At 48.3% G+C, this 15,355-nt stretch overlaps 1 protein-coding gene across 1 annotated transcript; it reads left to right on the forward strand.

The window, feature by feature from the left end:
* Positions 1-5,431: 5,431 nt before the first annotated feature.
* Positions 5,432-13,305, forward strand: HAS1 (hyaluronan synthase 1). Its single transcript, XM_043996243.1, is given in 19 exon segments — positions 5,432-5,440; positions 6,241-6,312; positions 6,314-6,370; positions 6,372-6,422; positions 6,425-6,485; positions 6,488-6,690; positions 6,693-6,711; positions 6,714-6,946; positions 7,448-7,673; positions 8,618-8,750; positions 12,629-12,644; positions 12,646-12,747; positions 12,749-12,896; positions 12,899-12,979; positions 12,982-13,041; positions 13,044-13,138; positions 13,140-13,182; positions 13,185-13,255; positions 13,258-13,305. Coding segments are annotated over 19 exon segments (1,728 nt in total).
* The last annotated feature ends 2,050 nt before the right edge of the window (positions 13,306-15,355 follow it).

The raw sequence follows: 15,355 nt of genomic DNA on the forward strand, positions 1-15,355 counted from the left end.
GTTACAGAAATGCAACAGAGACTCAGAGACACCTAAAGGCTCAGAAATACAGAGACACAGAGACTCACAGAGACATGGAGAGATACTCAAAGAGACACAGATACAAATTGAACCGCCCAAATTTTCAGAAATACAGATCCAGAGATTTACCAGCTCCAAGAGAGCCACAGAGACTCAGAGAGATATACAAAGACTCAGAAATTCGGAGACACCGAGTCGCAGAGACACAGAGACAGAAACACCCAAAGGTTCAGGATCACAGAGACCCATCCCCCAGAGACCCCCAGACTCCCACTGGCAGTAAGACCCTGTGGGGTCAGGCCCCAGGCTGGACATGCTTAGCCTACTCAGTGATCCTTCATTTCCTGACAAACCTTCAACCTTGCACTTGGTCTCTCATAGTCTCTGCCAGTGTTCCCTCCTGGGTCCTGGGGTCCGGCCTAGATTTCCCCTTTCCTGGCCCAGAAAGAAGCACAGAGGCTTGTCCTTTTGACCACTGGCAACCTTGACTGGGCTACAGACCCTGAAGGAGAGAAATCACAGGAGCCAGAAGGCTCTGGGGAGTGTGTTGGGGGGGTGGACCTTGGGGAACAGTCACCCTCCCATTACATTATCAAAAGCTTAGAACAATTTCTCCCTTCCCAAGCCATGGAGTAAATTACCTGACACTAGGATTCACTTGCTGCAACCCAGTTTGTTTTTTTGCGAGGCAATGGGGGTTAAGTGACTTGCCCAGGGTCACAGAGCTAGTAAGTATCAAGTGACAGAGGCTGGATTTGAACTCAGGTCCTCCTGAATCCAGGGCCAGTGCTTTATCCATTGCGCCACCTAGCTGCCTCCCCCCCCCCCGCAACCCAGTTTTGAACCCTGTTTTCTGCTGTTCTCCGCCTCTCCTGAGCATCAAAGGGAAGCAGAGAATGCCAGCACCTCTGAGGTGGAAGAAAGCCTGGTGACCTCTGGGAAAACCTAGCTACGAGGAAGAGATAGCAGACAAAAGGTCATCCAGACTTTGCTTCATTTGCCACCTCCAGAGGCTGGTCAAAGAACCCGTGTAAGGGAACTGGGGCATGGCCGTGGAGACATTCAGAGATTCTACAAGCAGAGTCTCACAGGGGCTTACAGGGATACAGAAAGAGGCAAGAGGGTGCACTGGAAGGAGGGAGGGAGAGAGATAGAAATGGGAGGAGGAAGAGAGGGGGAATAGCATAGAGAAAAAGAAAGACAGAAAGGGAGACAGAGGCAGAGAGAAAGAGAAAAAGAAGAGACAGAGACACGAAGAGAAGAGAGACAAAGAAAGAGAGAAGTGGGAGAGAGAGTAAGGGAGAGATACAGCAAGAGAGACAGAGAAGTATGGAAAGAGAAAGAACAGAGACAGAGGAAAAGGGAGACAGAGAGAGAGACAGAGACACAGAGAGAAATGGAAAGAGAAGAGGAGGGGAGAGATAGAAACAGAGTAGAGAGACAGAGAGGAGAAGGAGAAGAGAGAGGCAGATATAGACAGAGAGAGAGAAGGAGAGAGACAGAGAGGGAGAGGGAGAGAGATACAGAGAGACAGACAGACAGAGAGAGAGAGACAGAGAGACAGGCAAACAAAGAGGGTGTTCTGAATTGCAGGTCTAGGCAGGGAGAAAAGCTCATTTCTTTGTCCTGCCTCAGGAGGTGGTGGTGGCCTCCCTTCAGAGGTCTTCAAGCCAACTCTGAACAAACAAACACCTGTTAGGTGTGCTATAGTGGAGAAGAAAGACCCTATTACGCCAAATCCAGAATTGTCTTCCAGGCATCAGCTGTCTGACCTTGGACTAGTCCCTCAGTCTTTTAAGTCCTTCAATCTTGACAGGCTTCTGTTTCTCCATCTGGGGATGGGATTCGATGATTTTTATGGCCCCTTCCAGCTCTCAAGCTTCAATCTGACTCAGCCCCCGCCCCAGCCCCAGCCCCGGAAGCGGCTTTTACTTCCATCATCCTGAGCCCCCAAGTCTTCTTCTCTTTGAGAGACCAGCTTAGGAAAAAGGGGATGGAAAGAAGGAATTGGAGAGTCTCAAGAAATGGGGAGGGGCTTCATCTGGTTCAACTAAACCTGAGAAGGGATTTCTTCTGCAACTTCCCTGACTAGTGTTCATCCAAACTGTTCAAAGACCTCCAGTCACAGGGAGCTCATTACCTCTTACATAAGACAATCCATTCTCCTCTATCATTAAGAAGTCTTCTTTACACAGGGGGAAGATATAAGCTCAAATTCAGCTTCAGACATTTACTAGCTGTGTGCCCCTAGGCATGTCACATCACTTCTCTCTGTCTCAGTTTCCTCAACCAAATAATGGGGTTAATAATAGCACCATCCAGGCGGCAGCTAGGTTGGGCAGTGGATAAAGCACTGGCCCTGTGTTCCGGAGGACCTGAGTTCAAATCTGGCCTCAGACACTTGACACTTACCAGCTATGTGACCCTGGGCAAGTCACTCAACCCGCAAAAACAAAACAAAACAAAAACACACAAACAAAAGAATAGCACCATCCCCTAGGGATGTTGTTGTGAGGATCAAATGAGATCATAATTATAAACTGCTTAGCAAAGTACCTAGCACATAGTAAGCACCATATAAATGCTAGTTGCCATTATTGTTATTATTGTTACTACTACTACTACACTGAGGAAAAAGAGAGTCTTTCTGGAATTTCCTCCCATTTTGAATTCTTCTTTCTCCCCCTTCCCTTCTCTCTCCTCCCCCTCTCTGTCTCTGTCTCTCTGTCTTTCTCTGTTTCTCTCTCTGTCCCTCTCTGTGTCTTTCTGTCTCACTATCTCTGCTTGTGTCTCTCTCTCTCTCTCTCTGTCTCTGTCCCAACAAAACCTTTCAAGTACTTAAATGTCTAGTCAGATACTTGTGTTTTTTTTCCTCCAGGCTAAACATTCTCATGATTTGTTCCATTGGTCACCCTTTTCTGGACAAAAGGCATGGCCCTGAGAGGAGAGAATACCATCCTGCAGACATGGCCTGACCTGGCTAGATTACAACATTGCCTCCCCAGTCCGTCCTCTTCTTAACATGAGGTAAGGATCACATGAACATTTGTATCTGTCCCGTCACATCATTGGCTCCTGTTAAGCTTGCGGTCCACTCATACCCCCAGATCCTTTCCCTGCACCTTTATTTAACCATGCATCTATCTGTTGTCTTGTACTTGGACTATCAGGCTTTTGGAGTCCATATATTCCTCTTACTAAATTTCAACCATTCAGGTCTGTCAGCATCTTCTGGTTTCCTGACTCCGTTATCCTATAATTTAGGTATTATTCCCAGCTTTGGGGCATCTATAAAATAATAAACATGTCATCATTTGGACCTTCATCCACATCATTAATCAAAATCTTGAATAGCACAGGACCAAAGACAGATCCCTGTGACACTATACTAGAGACATCCTTTTACACTGATTTTGATATGTTTATTTTGGAGGTCTGGTCATTTAACTAGTCTTGAATTAACTGAACTGTACTAGTTGTTATCTAGTCATTCGATCTGCCAGAAGACTATGAGAGACTTTGTCAAATGTCCAGGTGAAATATTCTGACATTCCTCTGATCTATCAGCAAGATCCAAAAGAAAAAAAGGGGGGAAATAGTCTGAGATGATTTGTTCTTGATGAACTCATGATGACTCCTCTTCATCACAGCTTCCCCTTCCAAATATTCACTCCATAAACTCCTTCAGGGCACTGGACATTTTGTTTTCTACCTCGGGTTCTGAGTGCCTAGCACCGTGCCTGATAGAGAGCACTCCATGAATCCTTAATGAATCCACTTCAGTTTATTCACCATTCCTTTGATAATAGTTTGACTTCTGAAAAGCAGGAGAATATTTGTCCTTATATGGTGCTCTGGCAGCCCCCCATCCTCCATGACCCTACATCAAAAATGGCTTGGACTATCCACCTCCAAAGAAAGAACTGATCCTGATTGAATACAGACTGAAGCATGCTATTTTTTGCTTTATTTCATTTTTTCTTTTATTCAGGTTTTCTTGTACAAAATGACAAATATTGCAATGTTTTACATAATTGCATCTGTATAACCTAGATCTGATTTCTTACCACCTCAGGGAGGAGGTAGGGGAGGGGGGAAAGGAGGGATAAAATTTGGAACTCAAAACTTTAAATAAAGGAGTATTTACTGAGGAAAAAAATAAGTGTAATTATAAAAAAATAAGAAAAGCAATCAATTACCTCAGGGGGAAAATGGCTTAGTAATCAAAGACAACAGCTCTTCCTCTACCTGGAGATCTAGTTTATTTAGGGTTGATGATAATCTCATTGAGGGCATTGAGGTGTTGTCTTACCTTCTCCCCTATCTTGCATTTCCACTCCCTGGTCATTTTTGTTCTGTCCTTACCCATCAGAAGATCATTTTGCTTGGTTATGAAAACAAAAGCAACGTAAGGGTTTGAGTCGTTCTGCCTTCTCTCCATTGTTCATTTCCCTTCTTAGTTACAGCCACCCTGAATACTGTTTTTATCTCCTTTTGGTCTTCCACTTAGCTTTGTAGTTGGCACATAGCAAATGCTTGTTGATTTGACTCTTGCCCCCAGTAGAGCACAAAAAGCTTTCTGAACTGTCCTTGGTATCCACTGCCAACTTCAGATCATTCTGAACTTTAGTCCTCCCTAAAAGGGGATGGGGTTTGTCCTGAGAGGGGAAGGGGAGAGGGAGAATGAGAGAAGGTATGGAAGAGACTTGGAGGAGGCATTGATAGAAGGAGAGATGAAAAGAGACGATGGAGATGAGGAGAGGCGGGGAGGAGAGGACGAGAGAGAGGGAAAGAATTGGGGAAAGATAGGATTTGAGAATAGAAGGAGATTAGGAGATGAAAAGAGCTAGAGAGAATCAGGAGATGGGGAGATTGGGAATATGAGTAAATAGGAAAGATGTGAGAACAGGGAGATATGGGGAAGATGTGGGGTGACAGGGAGGGATACAAAGCTTGACAGAACGATGGGGAGATGGGGAAATATGTTGGAAGACCAGGAGAGATAGGGGGAGGGAGGGAGAGATGGGGAGAAGGAAGGAGGTATGGGAACAAAGATGGGAAGAGATGACTGATGCGAGGAGGCTAGAAGTTTAGGAAGTTGCTGGGGAATTCCTTTTCACACTCTCACCCTCCCCTCTCCCCAGAGACAGGAAGATAAGAAGCAGTCTCGCAGAGGATGGGGTCCTGGAGACAGAAACGTAGAGATGGAGGCTGGGAAGGGGGTTCGGGTGGGGGCCTAATAACGGGAATCGGGCGGGGCAGACACTCCTGCCATGACCTCAGACCTAGGGGGCCCAGCCCAGTGCTGACGTCAGCCCCCAACTACAAATGCCCCCCCTAACAGACTAGGCAAAGGAGAGAGAAAGAGAGACGGACTCTGGAAGGGAAGGGAAGAAGGAGCCCAAAGATCATGGGACAGGTGTGTTTGTGAATGTGTGCCTATACGAGGGTTATCACATACCAGATGTATGGGAGAGAAGATGTATCTGAATGTCTGTCTTTGTGCCTGTGTCTGTATGGGTCAGATGGTACTTGTGAGGGTGGGTTTCTGAGTATGTGTCGTTATCTCTGTCCTTTCGAATTGGGACAGTATCGCTGGGAATAGTGGTTGTGTTCGTGTGTATGCGCGTGTGTGTGTGTGTCTGTGCGCATGTGTGTGGTGTGTGAGTGGTAAGAGGGGGAGAGGGCAGTGCCTCAGTTTCCATCTTTGTCTGGAGAAATGAGATGTCATGGGGGCTGAAAGACAGAGCAGGAACATTAGGGGTAAGAGAGCCCAATAGATTTATGAGATATGGAAGTGGGAAGAAGGTTGGGCTGGGTTGAGTCTGGGTTAAGGCAGACAGATGGACAAATGTTGAGCTCACTCATGACCAGGAACCTGGAGCCCAGAGGAGATCACAAAATCTGTCCACCCCCTTTTCTTCCTGGGTCCCTCTTGTGTGTCCAGCTTCTCTGGGCTAGGGTAAGAGGCGATGACAGACAGGAAGGAGGAGACTGAGGTCCTTGGGGACCCCAGCCTGTCTGAGAAAACAGAAGACATACAGATGAAAGTCTAGAGGGCTCTTTGGTGGCAGGGGGGGGGGGGGTGTTGACTTCTGACCGGCTCTGGTCCCTTTCCCTTTCTGCCTCCGTAGGTCTCAGTTTCTTTCAATGAAGTTGGGGGTGGAGACGACTGGATCATCCTTGAGATCTAATATAACTCTTGATCCTTTGTTCTAGGACACCCCCAAAACCGGCCCCCGCCGTGTCTGGTCTGGGCCTGTTCGCCGGCTCCTGACCATCGCCTTTGCCCCTGCTGATCCTGGGAGGCATGACTTGGGCCAATGCTGTGGGGGTCCCCTAGGCCACTGCACCGTTATGGCCTCTAAGCCTTTGGCCTCTATGGAGCCTTTCTCTACAGCACAACCTGGTGGCGCAGAGCCTCTTTGCCTACCTGGAGCACCGGCGAGTTGCTGCCCGAGCAGCCCAGGGAAGCCAAAATGTTCCCGGAGGGTGGCATTGACCATCTCTGCCTACCAAGAGGATGCTGACTACCTGCGACAGTGCCTGCTGTCGGCCCGGGCCCTGCAGTACCCGAGGGAGCGCCTTAGAGTGTTGCTGGTCGTCGATGGCAACCGAGAGGAGGACATGTACATGGTAGAGATGTTCCGGAAGTGTATCGAGGCCGACGAAATCCTGCCACCTATGTGTGGATGGAAATTATCACCAGCCATGGGCCCCCCAAGTGTCGGGGGGCAGCGGCAAAGCTGGGGAGGTGGAAGCCGGTGGCTATGTCGAGGTAGAGGCTGAGGACCCAGGCCGGCTGACGGTGGAGGCCCTGGTGAGGAGCCACCGATGTGTGTGCGTGGCTCAACGCTGGGGGGGCAAGCGAGAGGTCATGTACACAGCCTTCAAGGCCCTCGGGGACTCCGTTGACTATGTGCAGGTGAGGGGCTGCTGGAAACCAAGAACCCCAGGACTCTGAGACCCCCTGGCTCAGCCTCCAAGCCCGCTGGACCCTAATCTCTTCTGACTCCTAACCCTAACCCTGGGACTCCTCTCACTCTTTGATCCCTTCAGAACCCTAATCCCCTCTGACCCCCCCCCCAAGATTACCAGGATCCTTTGATTTTCTGATTTTCCACCATTCTGACCTCTTAGCCTTGTAAACCCTGCTCCCTACCTTTGACTCCCAATCTCTTAAATAAGGAAGATCCCACTGGGAGTGGGTTCAAAGCACTGATAGCCTTCTTCAGTGAGTAATTGAGGGGAGTCTATTCTCAGCGTGTTCAAAGTCCCAAGGGAGGGAGAGAATTTGGAGGTGATAGGATAACTCTAACAATGTGTGTGGTTACTGAGCTGCCCAGGGCCCAGAGGCCGCCTTCTCTGGTCCTCCAAATCCTCAGACTCTTGGCCACTCATGCCTGACCCTGTGTCTTGGCCCTAGGTGTGTGACTCAGACACAAGGCTGGATCCCATGGCCCTGCTGGAGTTGTCCCGAGTGCTGGATGAGGACACAACTGTTGGGGCTGTGGGTGGGGATGTGCGGATTCTCAATCCTCTGGACTCCTGGGTCAGCTTCCTGAGCAGCCTCAGGTACTGGGTGGCCTTCAATGTCGAGCGAGCCTGCCAGAGCTACTTCCGATGCGTGTCTTGTGTCAGTGGTCCTCTTGGTGAGTTCAGTCAGGAGCCTCTGGGGACTGGAGGCTGGAAAGAAAGGGATAAAGACTGGGATGAAGATGGGCATAGGGTCAGGGTTGAGGGTAAGTATGGAGGAAGGCATGGGAATGGGAATAGGCTAATGGGCTAGGCATGATGAGGATGTGGGGCAAGGGTGGAGTTGGGGGTGAGGAGGGGATGGATATGGGGATAGGTTTGTGGCTGTGGTCAAAGGTGGGATTTGGGATAAGGTTAGGGGTAAGGTGAGGATAGGGTTAGGAAGAGTAATGAACGTGGGGATAGAATAGAAATGGGGATGAGAATAGGGAGGTAGATAGAAATGAGGATAAGAATAGGGTGGGCATGATCATAGCTAAGAGAAATGGAAAAATGAGAATAATAAGGGCAGAGATATTGATGAAGATGGAACTGGGAGGACAACAATGCTTTATTGTGTTGTTTTGGGGTTTTTTTGGTGAGGCAATTAGGGTTAAGTGACTGTGTGGGGTCACACAGCTAGTAAGTGTCAAGTGTCTGAGGCTGGATTTGAACTCAGGTTCTCCTGAATCTGGGGCTGGTGCTTTATCCACTGTGTTAACTAGCTGCCCCACAACAAATACTTTATGGAAAGGATAGAGATGACCTTGGCTTTGGGAGGGAGATGGGGATAGCAACAGAGATGATGGTGATAGGATAGAATGGGAATAGAGAGGTAGAAGGACAGAGATGAAGATGGGAAGGATGGAGATGATATTGGTGATGGTGGTGGTTGGGAGAATATTGATTAAGGGGGATGGGCTGGGAGCAAGGATGACATGGAGTCTGGGAATAGGGATAGGGATGAGAGTAGAGATGGGACATTGGTGAGGGGGGGAGGGTGTGGAGGTGGGGTGGGGCTGGGGATTGGGTTGGGAAATGGACTGCTTGGTGCTTAGCCATCTCCCTCTGCATCTGGTAGGTCTGTATAGAAATGACTTGCTGCAGCAGTTCCTGGAGGCTTGGTACAACCAGAAGTTCCTGGGCACCCACTGCACTTTTGGGGATGACCGCCATCTCACCAACCGGATGCTCAGTATGGGCTATGCCACCAAGTAAGCAGGAAACTGGGGGATATCCCTGTGTTAGAGAAGAGGGGTGGGTAAATCAGTGTGTTATATCAAATGTTGCTGAGAGGAATGGGCTGTATGTACTAAGCAACAAGGTAGGGCAATGAGTAGACTCTAGGAAGTATATCACTAAATTAGCTAGGCTGTAGAAAATGACAACTAGGTAATGGATTATGCTGATGTTCACAAGGCAGGATGTGCTCTGCCAAATGACTGTATTGGGGGTGGAGTGGGTAACAGGCTGGCGAAATAGGCTAGATGTAAACGTGGGCTGTGCCAGGCGACACGATAATAACTCAGAAAAATGCCTCTTTTGTCTCAAGAGATTTAAGGGTTATAAGAGTCTTCTCTCAACACATTCTTGAGAGCTAGGGAGAGCAAATAACATTAATCCCATTCTACAGATGAGGTAACTGATGTATTGAGAGATCAAGTAGTATTTGCTTCTCTACTTTCTGTTTGCCTGCCCATTGATTTTCCCTTAGTCCTCTGAAGCCCAGTAAGTCTAATTTCTAGTCCATATAATGGGCTTTTGAAGAACTGAAAGCCAGCTTTCATGTCTTCTCTCCAGCCATTCCTGCCCCAATTCTTCTCCAGGTTAAACACCCCTAGTTGCTTCAACCCAACTTTATATGCCATGCTCTCAAGACCTTTTGCCAGTCTGGTCTTTCTCCCTTGGCCATTCTCACTAGACATTATCAGTGTTCTTCCTAAGCAGGATACAATACCTCTGATGTGGTCTGATCAAGGTGGGTATGGCAAGACCCCCATCTTCCTTCACATTCCGGCTTTCTCAGTTTAGTCTGAGATCCACCGGCTTTCTTTGGGGCTCTCTTATGGAAGAGACTCGCACTTTACTTGCAGCTCATTAAAATTTTTTTTTTGGATGAAATATGGTCTGGCTACATTGCCCTCATCTCATGTTTGGGAGGGTGAATTTTTTTTTGAGCCTCGAATGGACCATTATTCTAGCCTGTACAGTTCTTCAGCCCTGACTCAGCTATCCAATGAGCTAGCTAGTCCTCTCAGCTTTGGGTCATTTGCAAATTCAATAAGTGTGCCTTCCATCCAGGCTCAAAACTTACTAGCTTGGTGACTGGGCAAATCACTTAACCTTGTCTCCCAGCATTTCCTCACCTTTAAGGGAGGATAGTAATAACATCTCTAGCCCAGGGTTCTTTTCAGGATAAAATGAGATATTTGTATGATGCTTTGCACACCTTACGTGCTATGTAAATGATAGGCATCATCATTATCATCACTTTATGATTATTATATCCAAAGCATTAATAAAAATGTAAAACAGAATCAGTCCAAATGCAGATCCCGGGAGCACTCCAGTAGAGACCCTCTTCCAAGCTGACATTAAATCATTAATCTTGAATCACACCATTCAACCAATTTTTTGAATTTAAAAAAATTAAAAAACATTATTTTCCAATTACATGTAAACATTTTTTGAGTTCCAAAATTTTTCCCCCCTCCCTTCCCTTCCCTCTCCTAAGGACAGCAAGCAATTTGATATAGGTTATACATTACAATTATTTTAAACGTATTTCCACATTAGTCATGTTGTAAGAAAAGAATCAGAACAAAAGGAAAAAAATGCAAGAAAGAATAAACAAGAACAATAACAAAACAACAAAAGTAAGAGTAAGCTTCAATCTGCATTCAGACTGCATAGTTCTTTTTCTGAAGGACACCATAAGTCTTTTGGCATTGTCTTGGATCATTGTATTGCTGAGAAGAGTTAAGTCAACCAAGTTTTTAATCCACTTAATAAAATATATATATATATATATATATATATATATATATATATATATATATATATATTGCAGGGCAATGAGCGTTAAGTGACTTTCCCAGGGTCACACAGCTAGTGTCAAGTGTCTGAGCCCAGATTTGAACTCAGGTCCTCCTGAATCCAGTACTGGTGCTTTATCTACTGCACCACCTAGATGCCCCCACTTAATCATATTTTCAACTAGCCTATGTCTTCCCATCTTTTCCACAGTATGAAAGATTTTGTTAAATGCTCTCCTAAAATCTAAGTAAATAGATCCACAGCATTCCTTGGTCTTGCTTTGATGCTCAGATAATAATAACAACATTTATATAAATGCTTTAAGGTTTGCAAAGCACTTTGTACAAATATGAATTCATTTGACCCTCATAACAACCCTGGAATGTGGGTGGTATTATCATGCCCATTGTACGGATTGAGAAACTGAGGCAGAGTCCAGAGTCCCATAGCTAGTACCTGCCATCTAGCTGCTTAGATACGCCAGTGCCACAAATCCTGCCCATTCACGACTTCTCATTCTGTGGGACTCTTACTCATGTTCTCACCTAAGTTGTCCACAAGGGGGTCTACCTGACATATTGAGGATCTCCAGACAGATGCTGCCAGATTATGGGGACTTTCTCTTAATCTCATTACCTGCCTGGCCTGTAGTCATGCATATGCCCAATGGGTTCTTTTCATCTTTGGTGACACTTCTCGATTCTTGGGTAAAGTGCTGTGATCTGTTCACTTCTGTGCTAAGCCTTCCCAGTACCCTTTGTGGGACCCCTCCTCCCCCAACTTTAATTCTCTGAAGACTGAGGTATTCCATGTCTGAAAGCCATGGGGCATCACTTGAAAAGCCCGAGGTTCAATTGATGGGCCCTTGTTTTTAGGGAGAAGTTTGAGAGATCGTCAGAATGCACTAACCTCAAAGACAATCTGGCCCACCAGCCTCCTCCTGGTCAATTTTAGCTCCAGCTCCGTGTCCCTTTGTAATGTCTGTGGCAGATACAGGCTGGGTTTTCATCCAGCTGACTTTCTTTCACATGACTGTTCTGGGCCTTGGGGTCCCATGTCATTCACAAACAGGAAGCTCTGTAGGACTTCACCATCCATAGGAAATCCTTCTTCCATTTGGGCCCCATAATGGAGTGGCCAGTCTTTTTCCCTCTTTTATGCTTTGTTGATATTGCTTGTCAAAGACTTTTAGAAGAAAGTCGTTCCTGCTCTACCAATCTGGTTGAGATAGGATGGAGATAGGACTGGACTTGTGATTTTATAGGGACTCCCAGGAAAGAACTACCTCAGTTGGTGCAGGTTGACATTCTTGCTACAACTTACAGTCTTAGAGTTGCCTAGAGTACTGAGAGTAAGGGACTTGCCCAAAGTCACACAGACACTATGCTAGAGGTGGATTTGAATTCAGGTTTTCTCAGCTCCAAGTCAGATTTCTATTAAACCGAGTTTCCTTTCACCAATCTAGTTAACCTGGTCAAACAAAGAATGGTTGTTGTATGGATCAAATGATATGTTTGTAAACCTTAATGCCCAGCATACAGCTGGTGCTACATAAATGCTATTCTTGGGTTCAAATACTGGTTCTGCCACCTACTTACCTGTGTGGCCTTTGGGTAAGACCTTAGACCTCTCTATCTCAGATTCCCCATTTGTTACAAAGGGGATTCCTTTTGATTATGACTTGGACTAGATGAGGTAGACAGAGCCAGTGGCATGGTGGATAAAGTGCTGGCCTCAGAGCCAGGAAGACCTGGGTTCAAGTCCCGCTTGGGAAACATCCTGGCTGTGACCCTGGGCAAGTCACTTAATGCTCTGGGCACCTCTCTAAGAGGGTAAGGCGCTGACTGCATCTGTAGGTAGTTTCCTTAGCCGGTAGTTTGCTTCTCTCACCCACAGTGAGACGCTTTATTTGCAGAGAAGGTGCCAACCTACACTGGTGGAATGAGTTTCCCATACTAGTGAAGTGCTAGGTCAGAACCTAGGCTCCACATGGCGTTATCTCGGGGGTCCCTCCCTGCCCTAAGGACCGACTGTGACCCCTCCTCTTCCCCTCCAGGTACACGTCGTTGTCCCCGCTGCTACTCGGAGACGCCTGCGTCTTTCCTGCGCTGGCTGAGCCAGCAGACGCGGTGGTCCAAGTCCTATTTCCGCGAGTGGCTGTACAATGCCCTGTGGTAGGCACCGGCACCACGCGTGGATGACCTACGAGGCCGTGGTGTCCGGACTCTTTACGTTCTTTGTGGCGGCCACCGTGCTGCGCCTCTTCTATGCGGGGTCTCCGTGGGCGCTGCTCTGGGTGCTCGTGTGTGTGCAGGGTGTGGCTGCGGCAAGGCCGCCTTTGCGGCGTGGCTGCGCGGTTCTCCACGCATGTTGCTCCTCTCGCTCTTAGCGCCCCTCTACATGGGCGGCCTCTGCCAGCCAAGTTCCTGGCGCTGTTCACCATGAACCAGAGCGGTTGGGGCACTTCGGGCCGCGCCGCCTGGCTGCCAACTACGCCCCGGCCCTGCCGCTGGCGATCTGGGCCGCGCTGCTGCTCGGGGGCCTGTTACGCAGCGTGATCCACGTAGGCCCAAGCAGACTGGACCGGAGAGGCGCGATAGGACCGAGGCGCGCTACCGCTATCGGGGCAGCAGCCTACTTCACCTATTGGGCACTCATGCTGGCTCTCTACTGTGGCGGAGTCCCGCTGGCTCTGCCCGGCCCAGGTCTGGGGGCTACCGGGTGTCCGTGTGACAGTCCGTCAGGGAGGCAGTCGTGGTGGCTGTGAGAGCGGAACTCTGAGGACCTATGTCTGTCCCAGCTCGACCACTTTGTCACTTTACCTCGATGGGCCTCAGTTTTCTCATCTGTAAAATGAGCACGGTGGACCAGGGGACCTCAAGGTTCCTTCCAACTCCAAGATCCTGGGACTTGGTCTGCTTACTACTACTACTACTAGTACTACTACTACTAATCTACTACTATATACTACTTGGGTGACCTTGGACAATCATTTCCAGTCTCCCTGCCACTGATTCCTCATCTGAAGGAGGTCGGACTCAACTCCTCAAGTGGGAGGGTGTGGGGGCTCTTATTAGATCTCCCAGGGCCCTTCTAGAACCAAGTCTGATCCTTTGAATCTCCTTTCATCCACCAGGCAGTTGGGTGCTGGGACTCCTGGGCCAGTCTCTCAGCCCTGCCGCCTCACTAGCTGTGAGACTTTGGGAAGATCACTTGCCCTCCCTGGCCTCAGTTTTGTCCTTTAGACAAACTTTGCCGGTGGGATGAGTACAGCTCAGGGATTGACGCTCGGCATTCTTTTGTGATTTTAGGTGTTCGATACAAAATGGAGGGTAAGAGTGAGATATTAGATTGAACACTTTCCTAGGGTTCTTTCCAGCTGTGATGTGTATTTAAATTCTCTTCAAAGAGCTCTGGCCCCTTGGGATGTGTCAGAGATGGAGAGGGCAGCTCCCAGGGGTCCCCCTCTGAGCTCTTTATATTCTCGCTCTGTCTGGGAGCGAATACTACAATCCCCAGCAAGCCTTGCAGTGACCTCCTCCTACAGCCCCCAAATCTCTGAGGGGGCCGATGGGAGTTTGTAATTTGATTCCGGCGCTGCGCAGGTCTAGGCTGGGCTGGGGACGCCTGTTTCCTGAGGGGAAGGGGTATTTATTGGGCAGGAGGGGTGTCTCCTGTCCGTAGGGGGGTGAAGAGACCACAGTGGCCTCTGACTCTGATCTTATTTAATTCTCATTCTCCCAAAGAACAATAAAGAGTCTTATTTATTTTCCGACCTGGTCTGTCGTAGTTGATTGGTTGGCATTGTGGTTCCCTGAGGGGCGGAGACTGGGGTGTTAGGACTCCTGGGTCTCTGAGGGAGTAGGAAATGTAGAATTTGGATGAACAGATACCTGAGGAAGGCGGGGCTGAGGGATGAAGACACCTTATTTTACGGAGGGGAACTTCCAGGAAAGCCGAGAGAGGGTCAGATTGCCCACTCCTTTGCTGTCTCCACTGAATTCCTCTAGCTATAAGAATCTGTCGGGTCATCAGCTCCAGAGACACTGAAGGTCATTGGAAAAGGTGCTGGATATGGAGTGGCAGAATCACAGAATTTCAGAGTAGGCAAGGACCTCCGTGGCCATCTATTTCAGTGCCCCCCCCATCCCTATTAATTATAAATTAGTCAACTGGCTACCTAACCCGCTGGAGATTGGTATTGCCCACTACCGCCTCTGGAGGGAGCAAGCTAGTGGCACTGAGTCCCTGAAAATGGGGGGATCTGAGTTCAATCTCACCTCACTTTACTAGCTAGCTGTGTGACCCTGGGCAAGTCAGTTGCCTTAAATATCTGCGGCCATCTCCAGTCGTCCGGATTTATATCTTGCCACTGGACTCAGATGGCTCTGGAGAAGAGAGTGAGGTCGCTGATCTTGCACATCCCCCTTTCACTTAAATTCAGTTTACGGCAAGTCATGACATCACTCCGACGTCACGGTCCTCTTCGAGAATGAAGGACAAGCAACAACAGCGGCGCAACTGCCTCCGGAAGCAGGCCATCCACTTTGCAGGCAGCTGGAACGTATGGAGTTCTGCTGGCGTCGTCTAGATGTGCCTCTTTGAAAGAGGACATGGGTTCAAATCCCCTCTCTGTCGCTTACTCCTTGTGGCATGCGAGTTCCCCTCACTTGGTTTCAGTTTCCCCATTTGGAGAGTGACTTGCGGATAAGGATTTTTCCGGGCTGGGGAGTTCTAGGTGAGGGAGTTCCCTCCAACAATGCAGGAAAAGTAACAGTTCTGC

Source organism: Dromiciops gliroides, chromosome 3 (assembly GCF_019393635.1).
Source record: "Dromiciops gliroides isolate mDroGli1 chromosome 3, mDroGli1.pri, whole genome shotgun sequence".
NCBI lineage: Eukaryota > Metazoa > Chordata > Mammalia > Microbiotheria > Microbiotheriidae > Dromiciops > Dromiciops gliroides.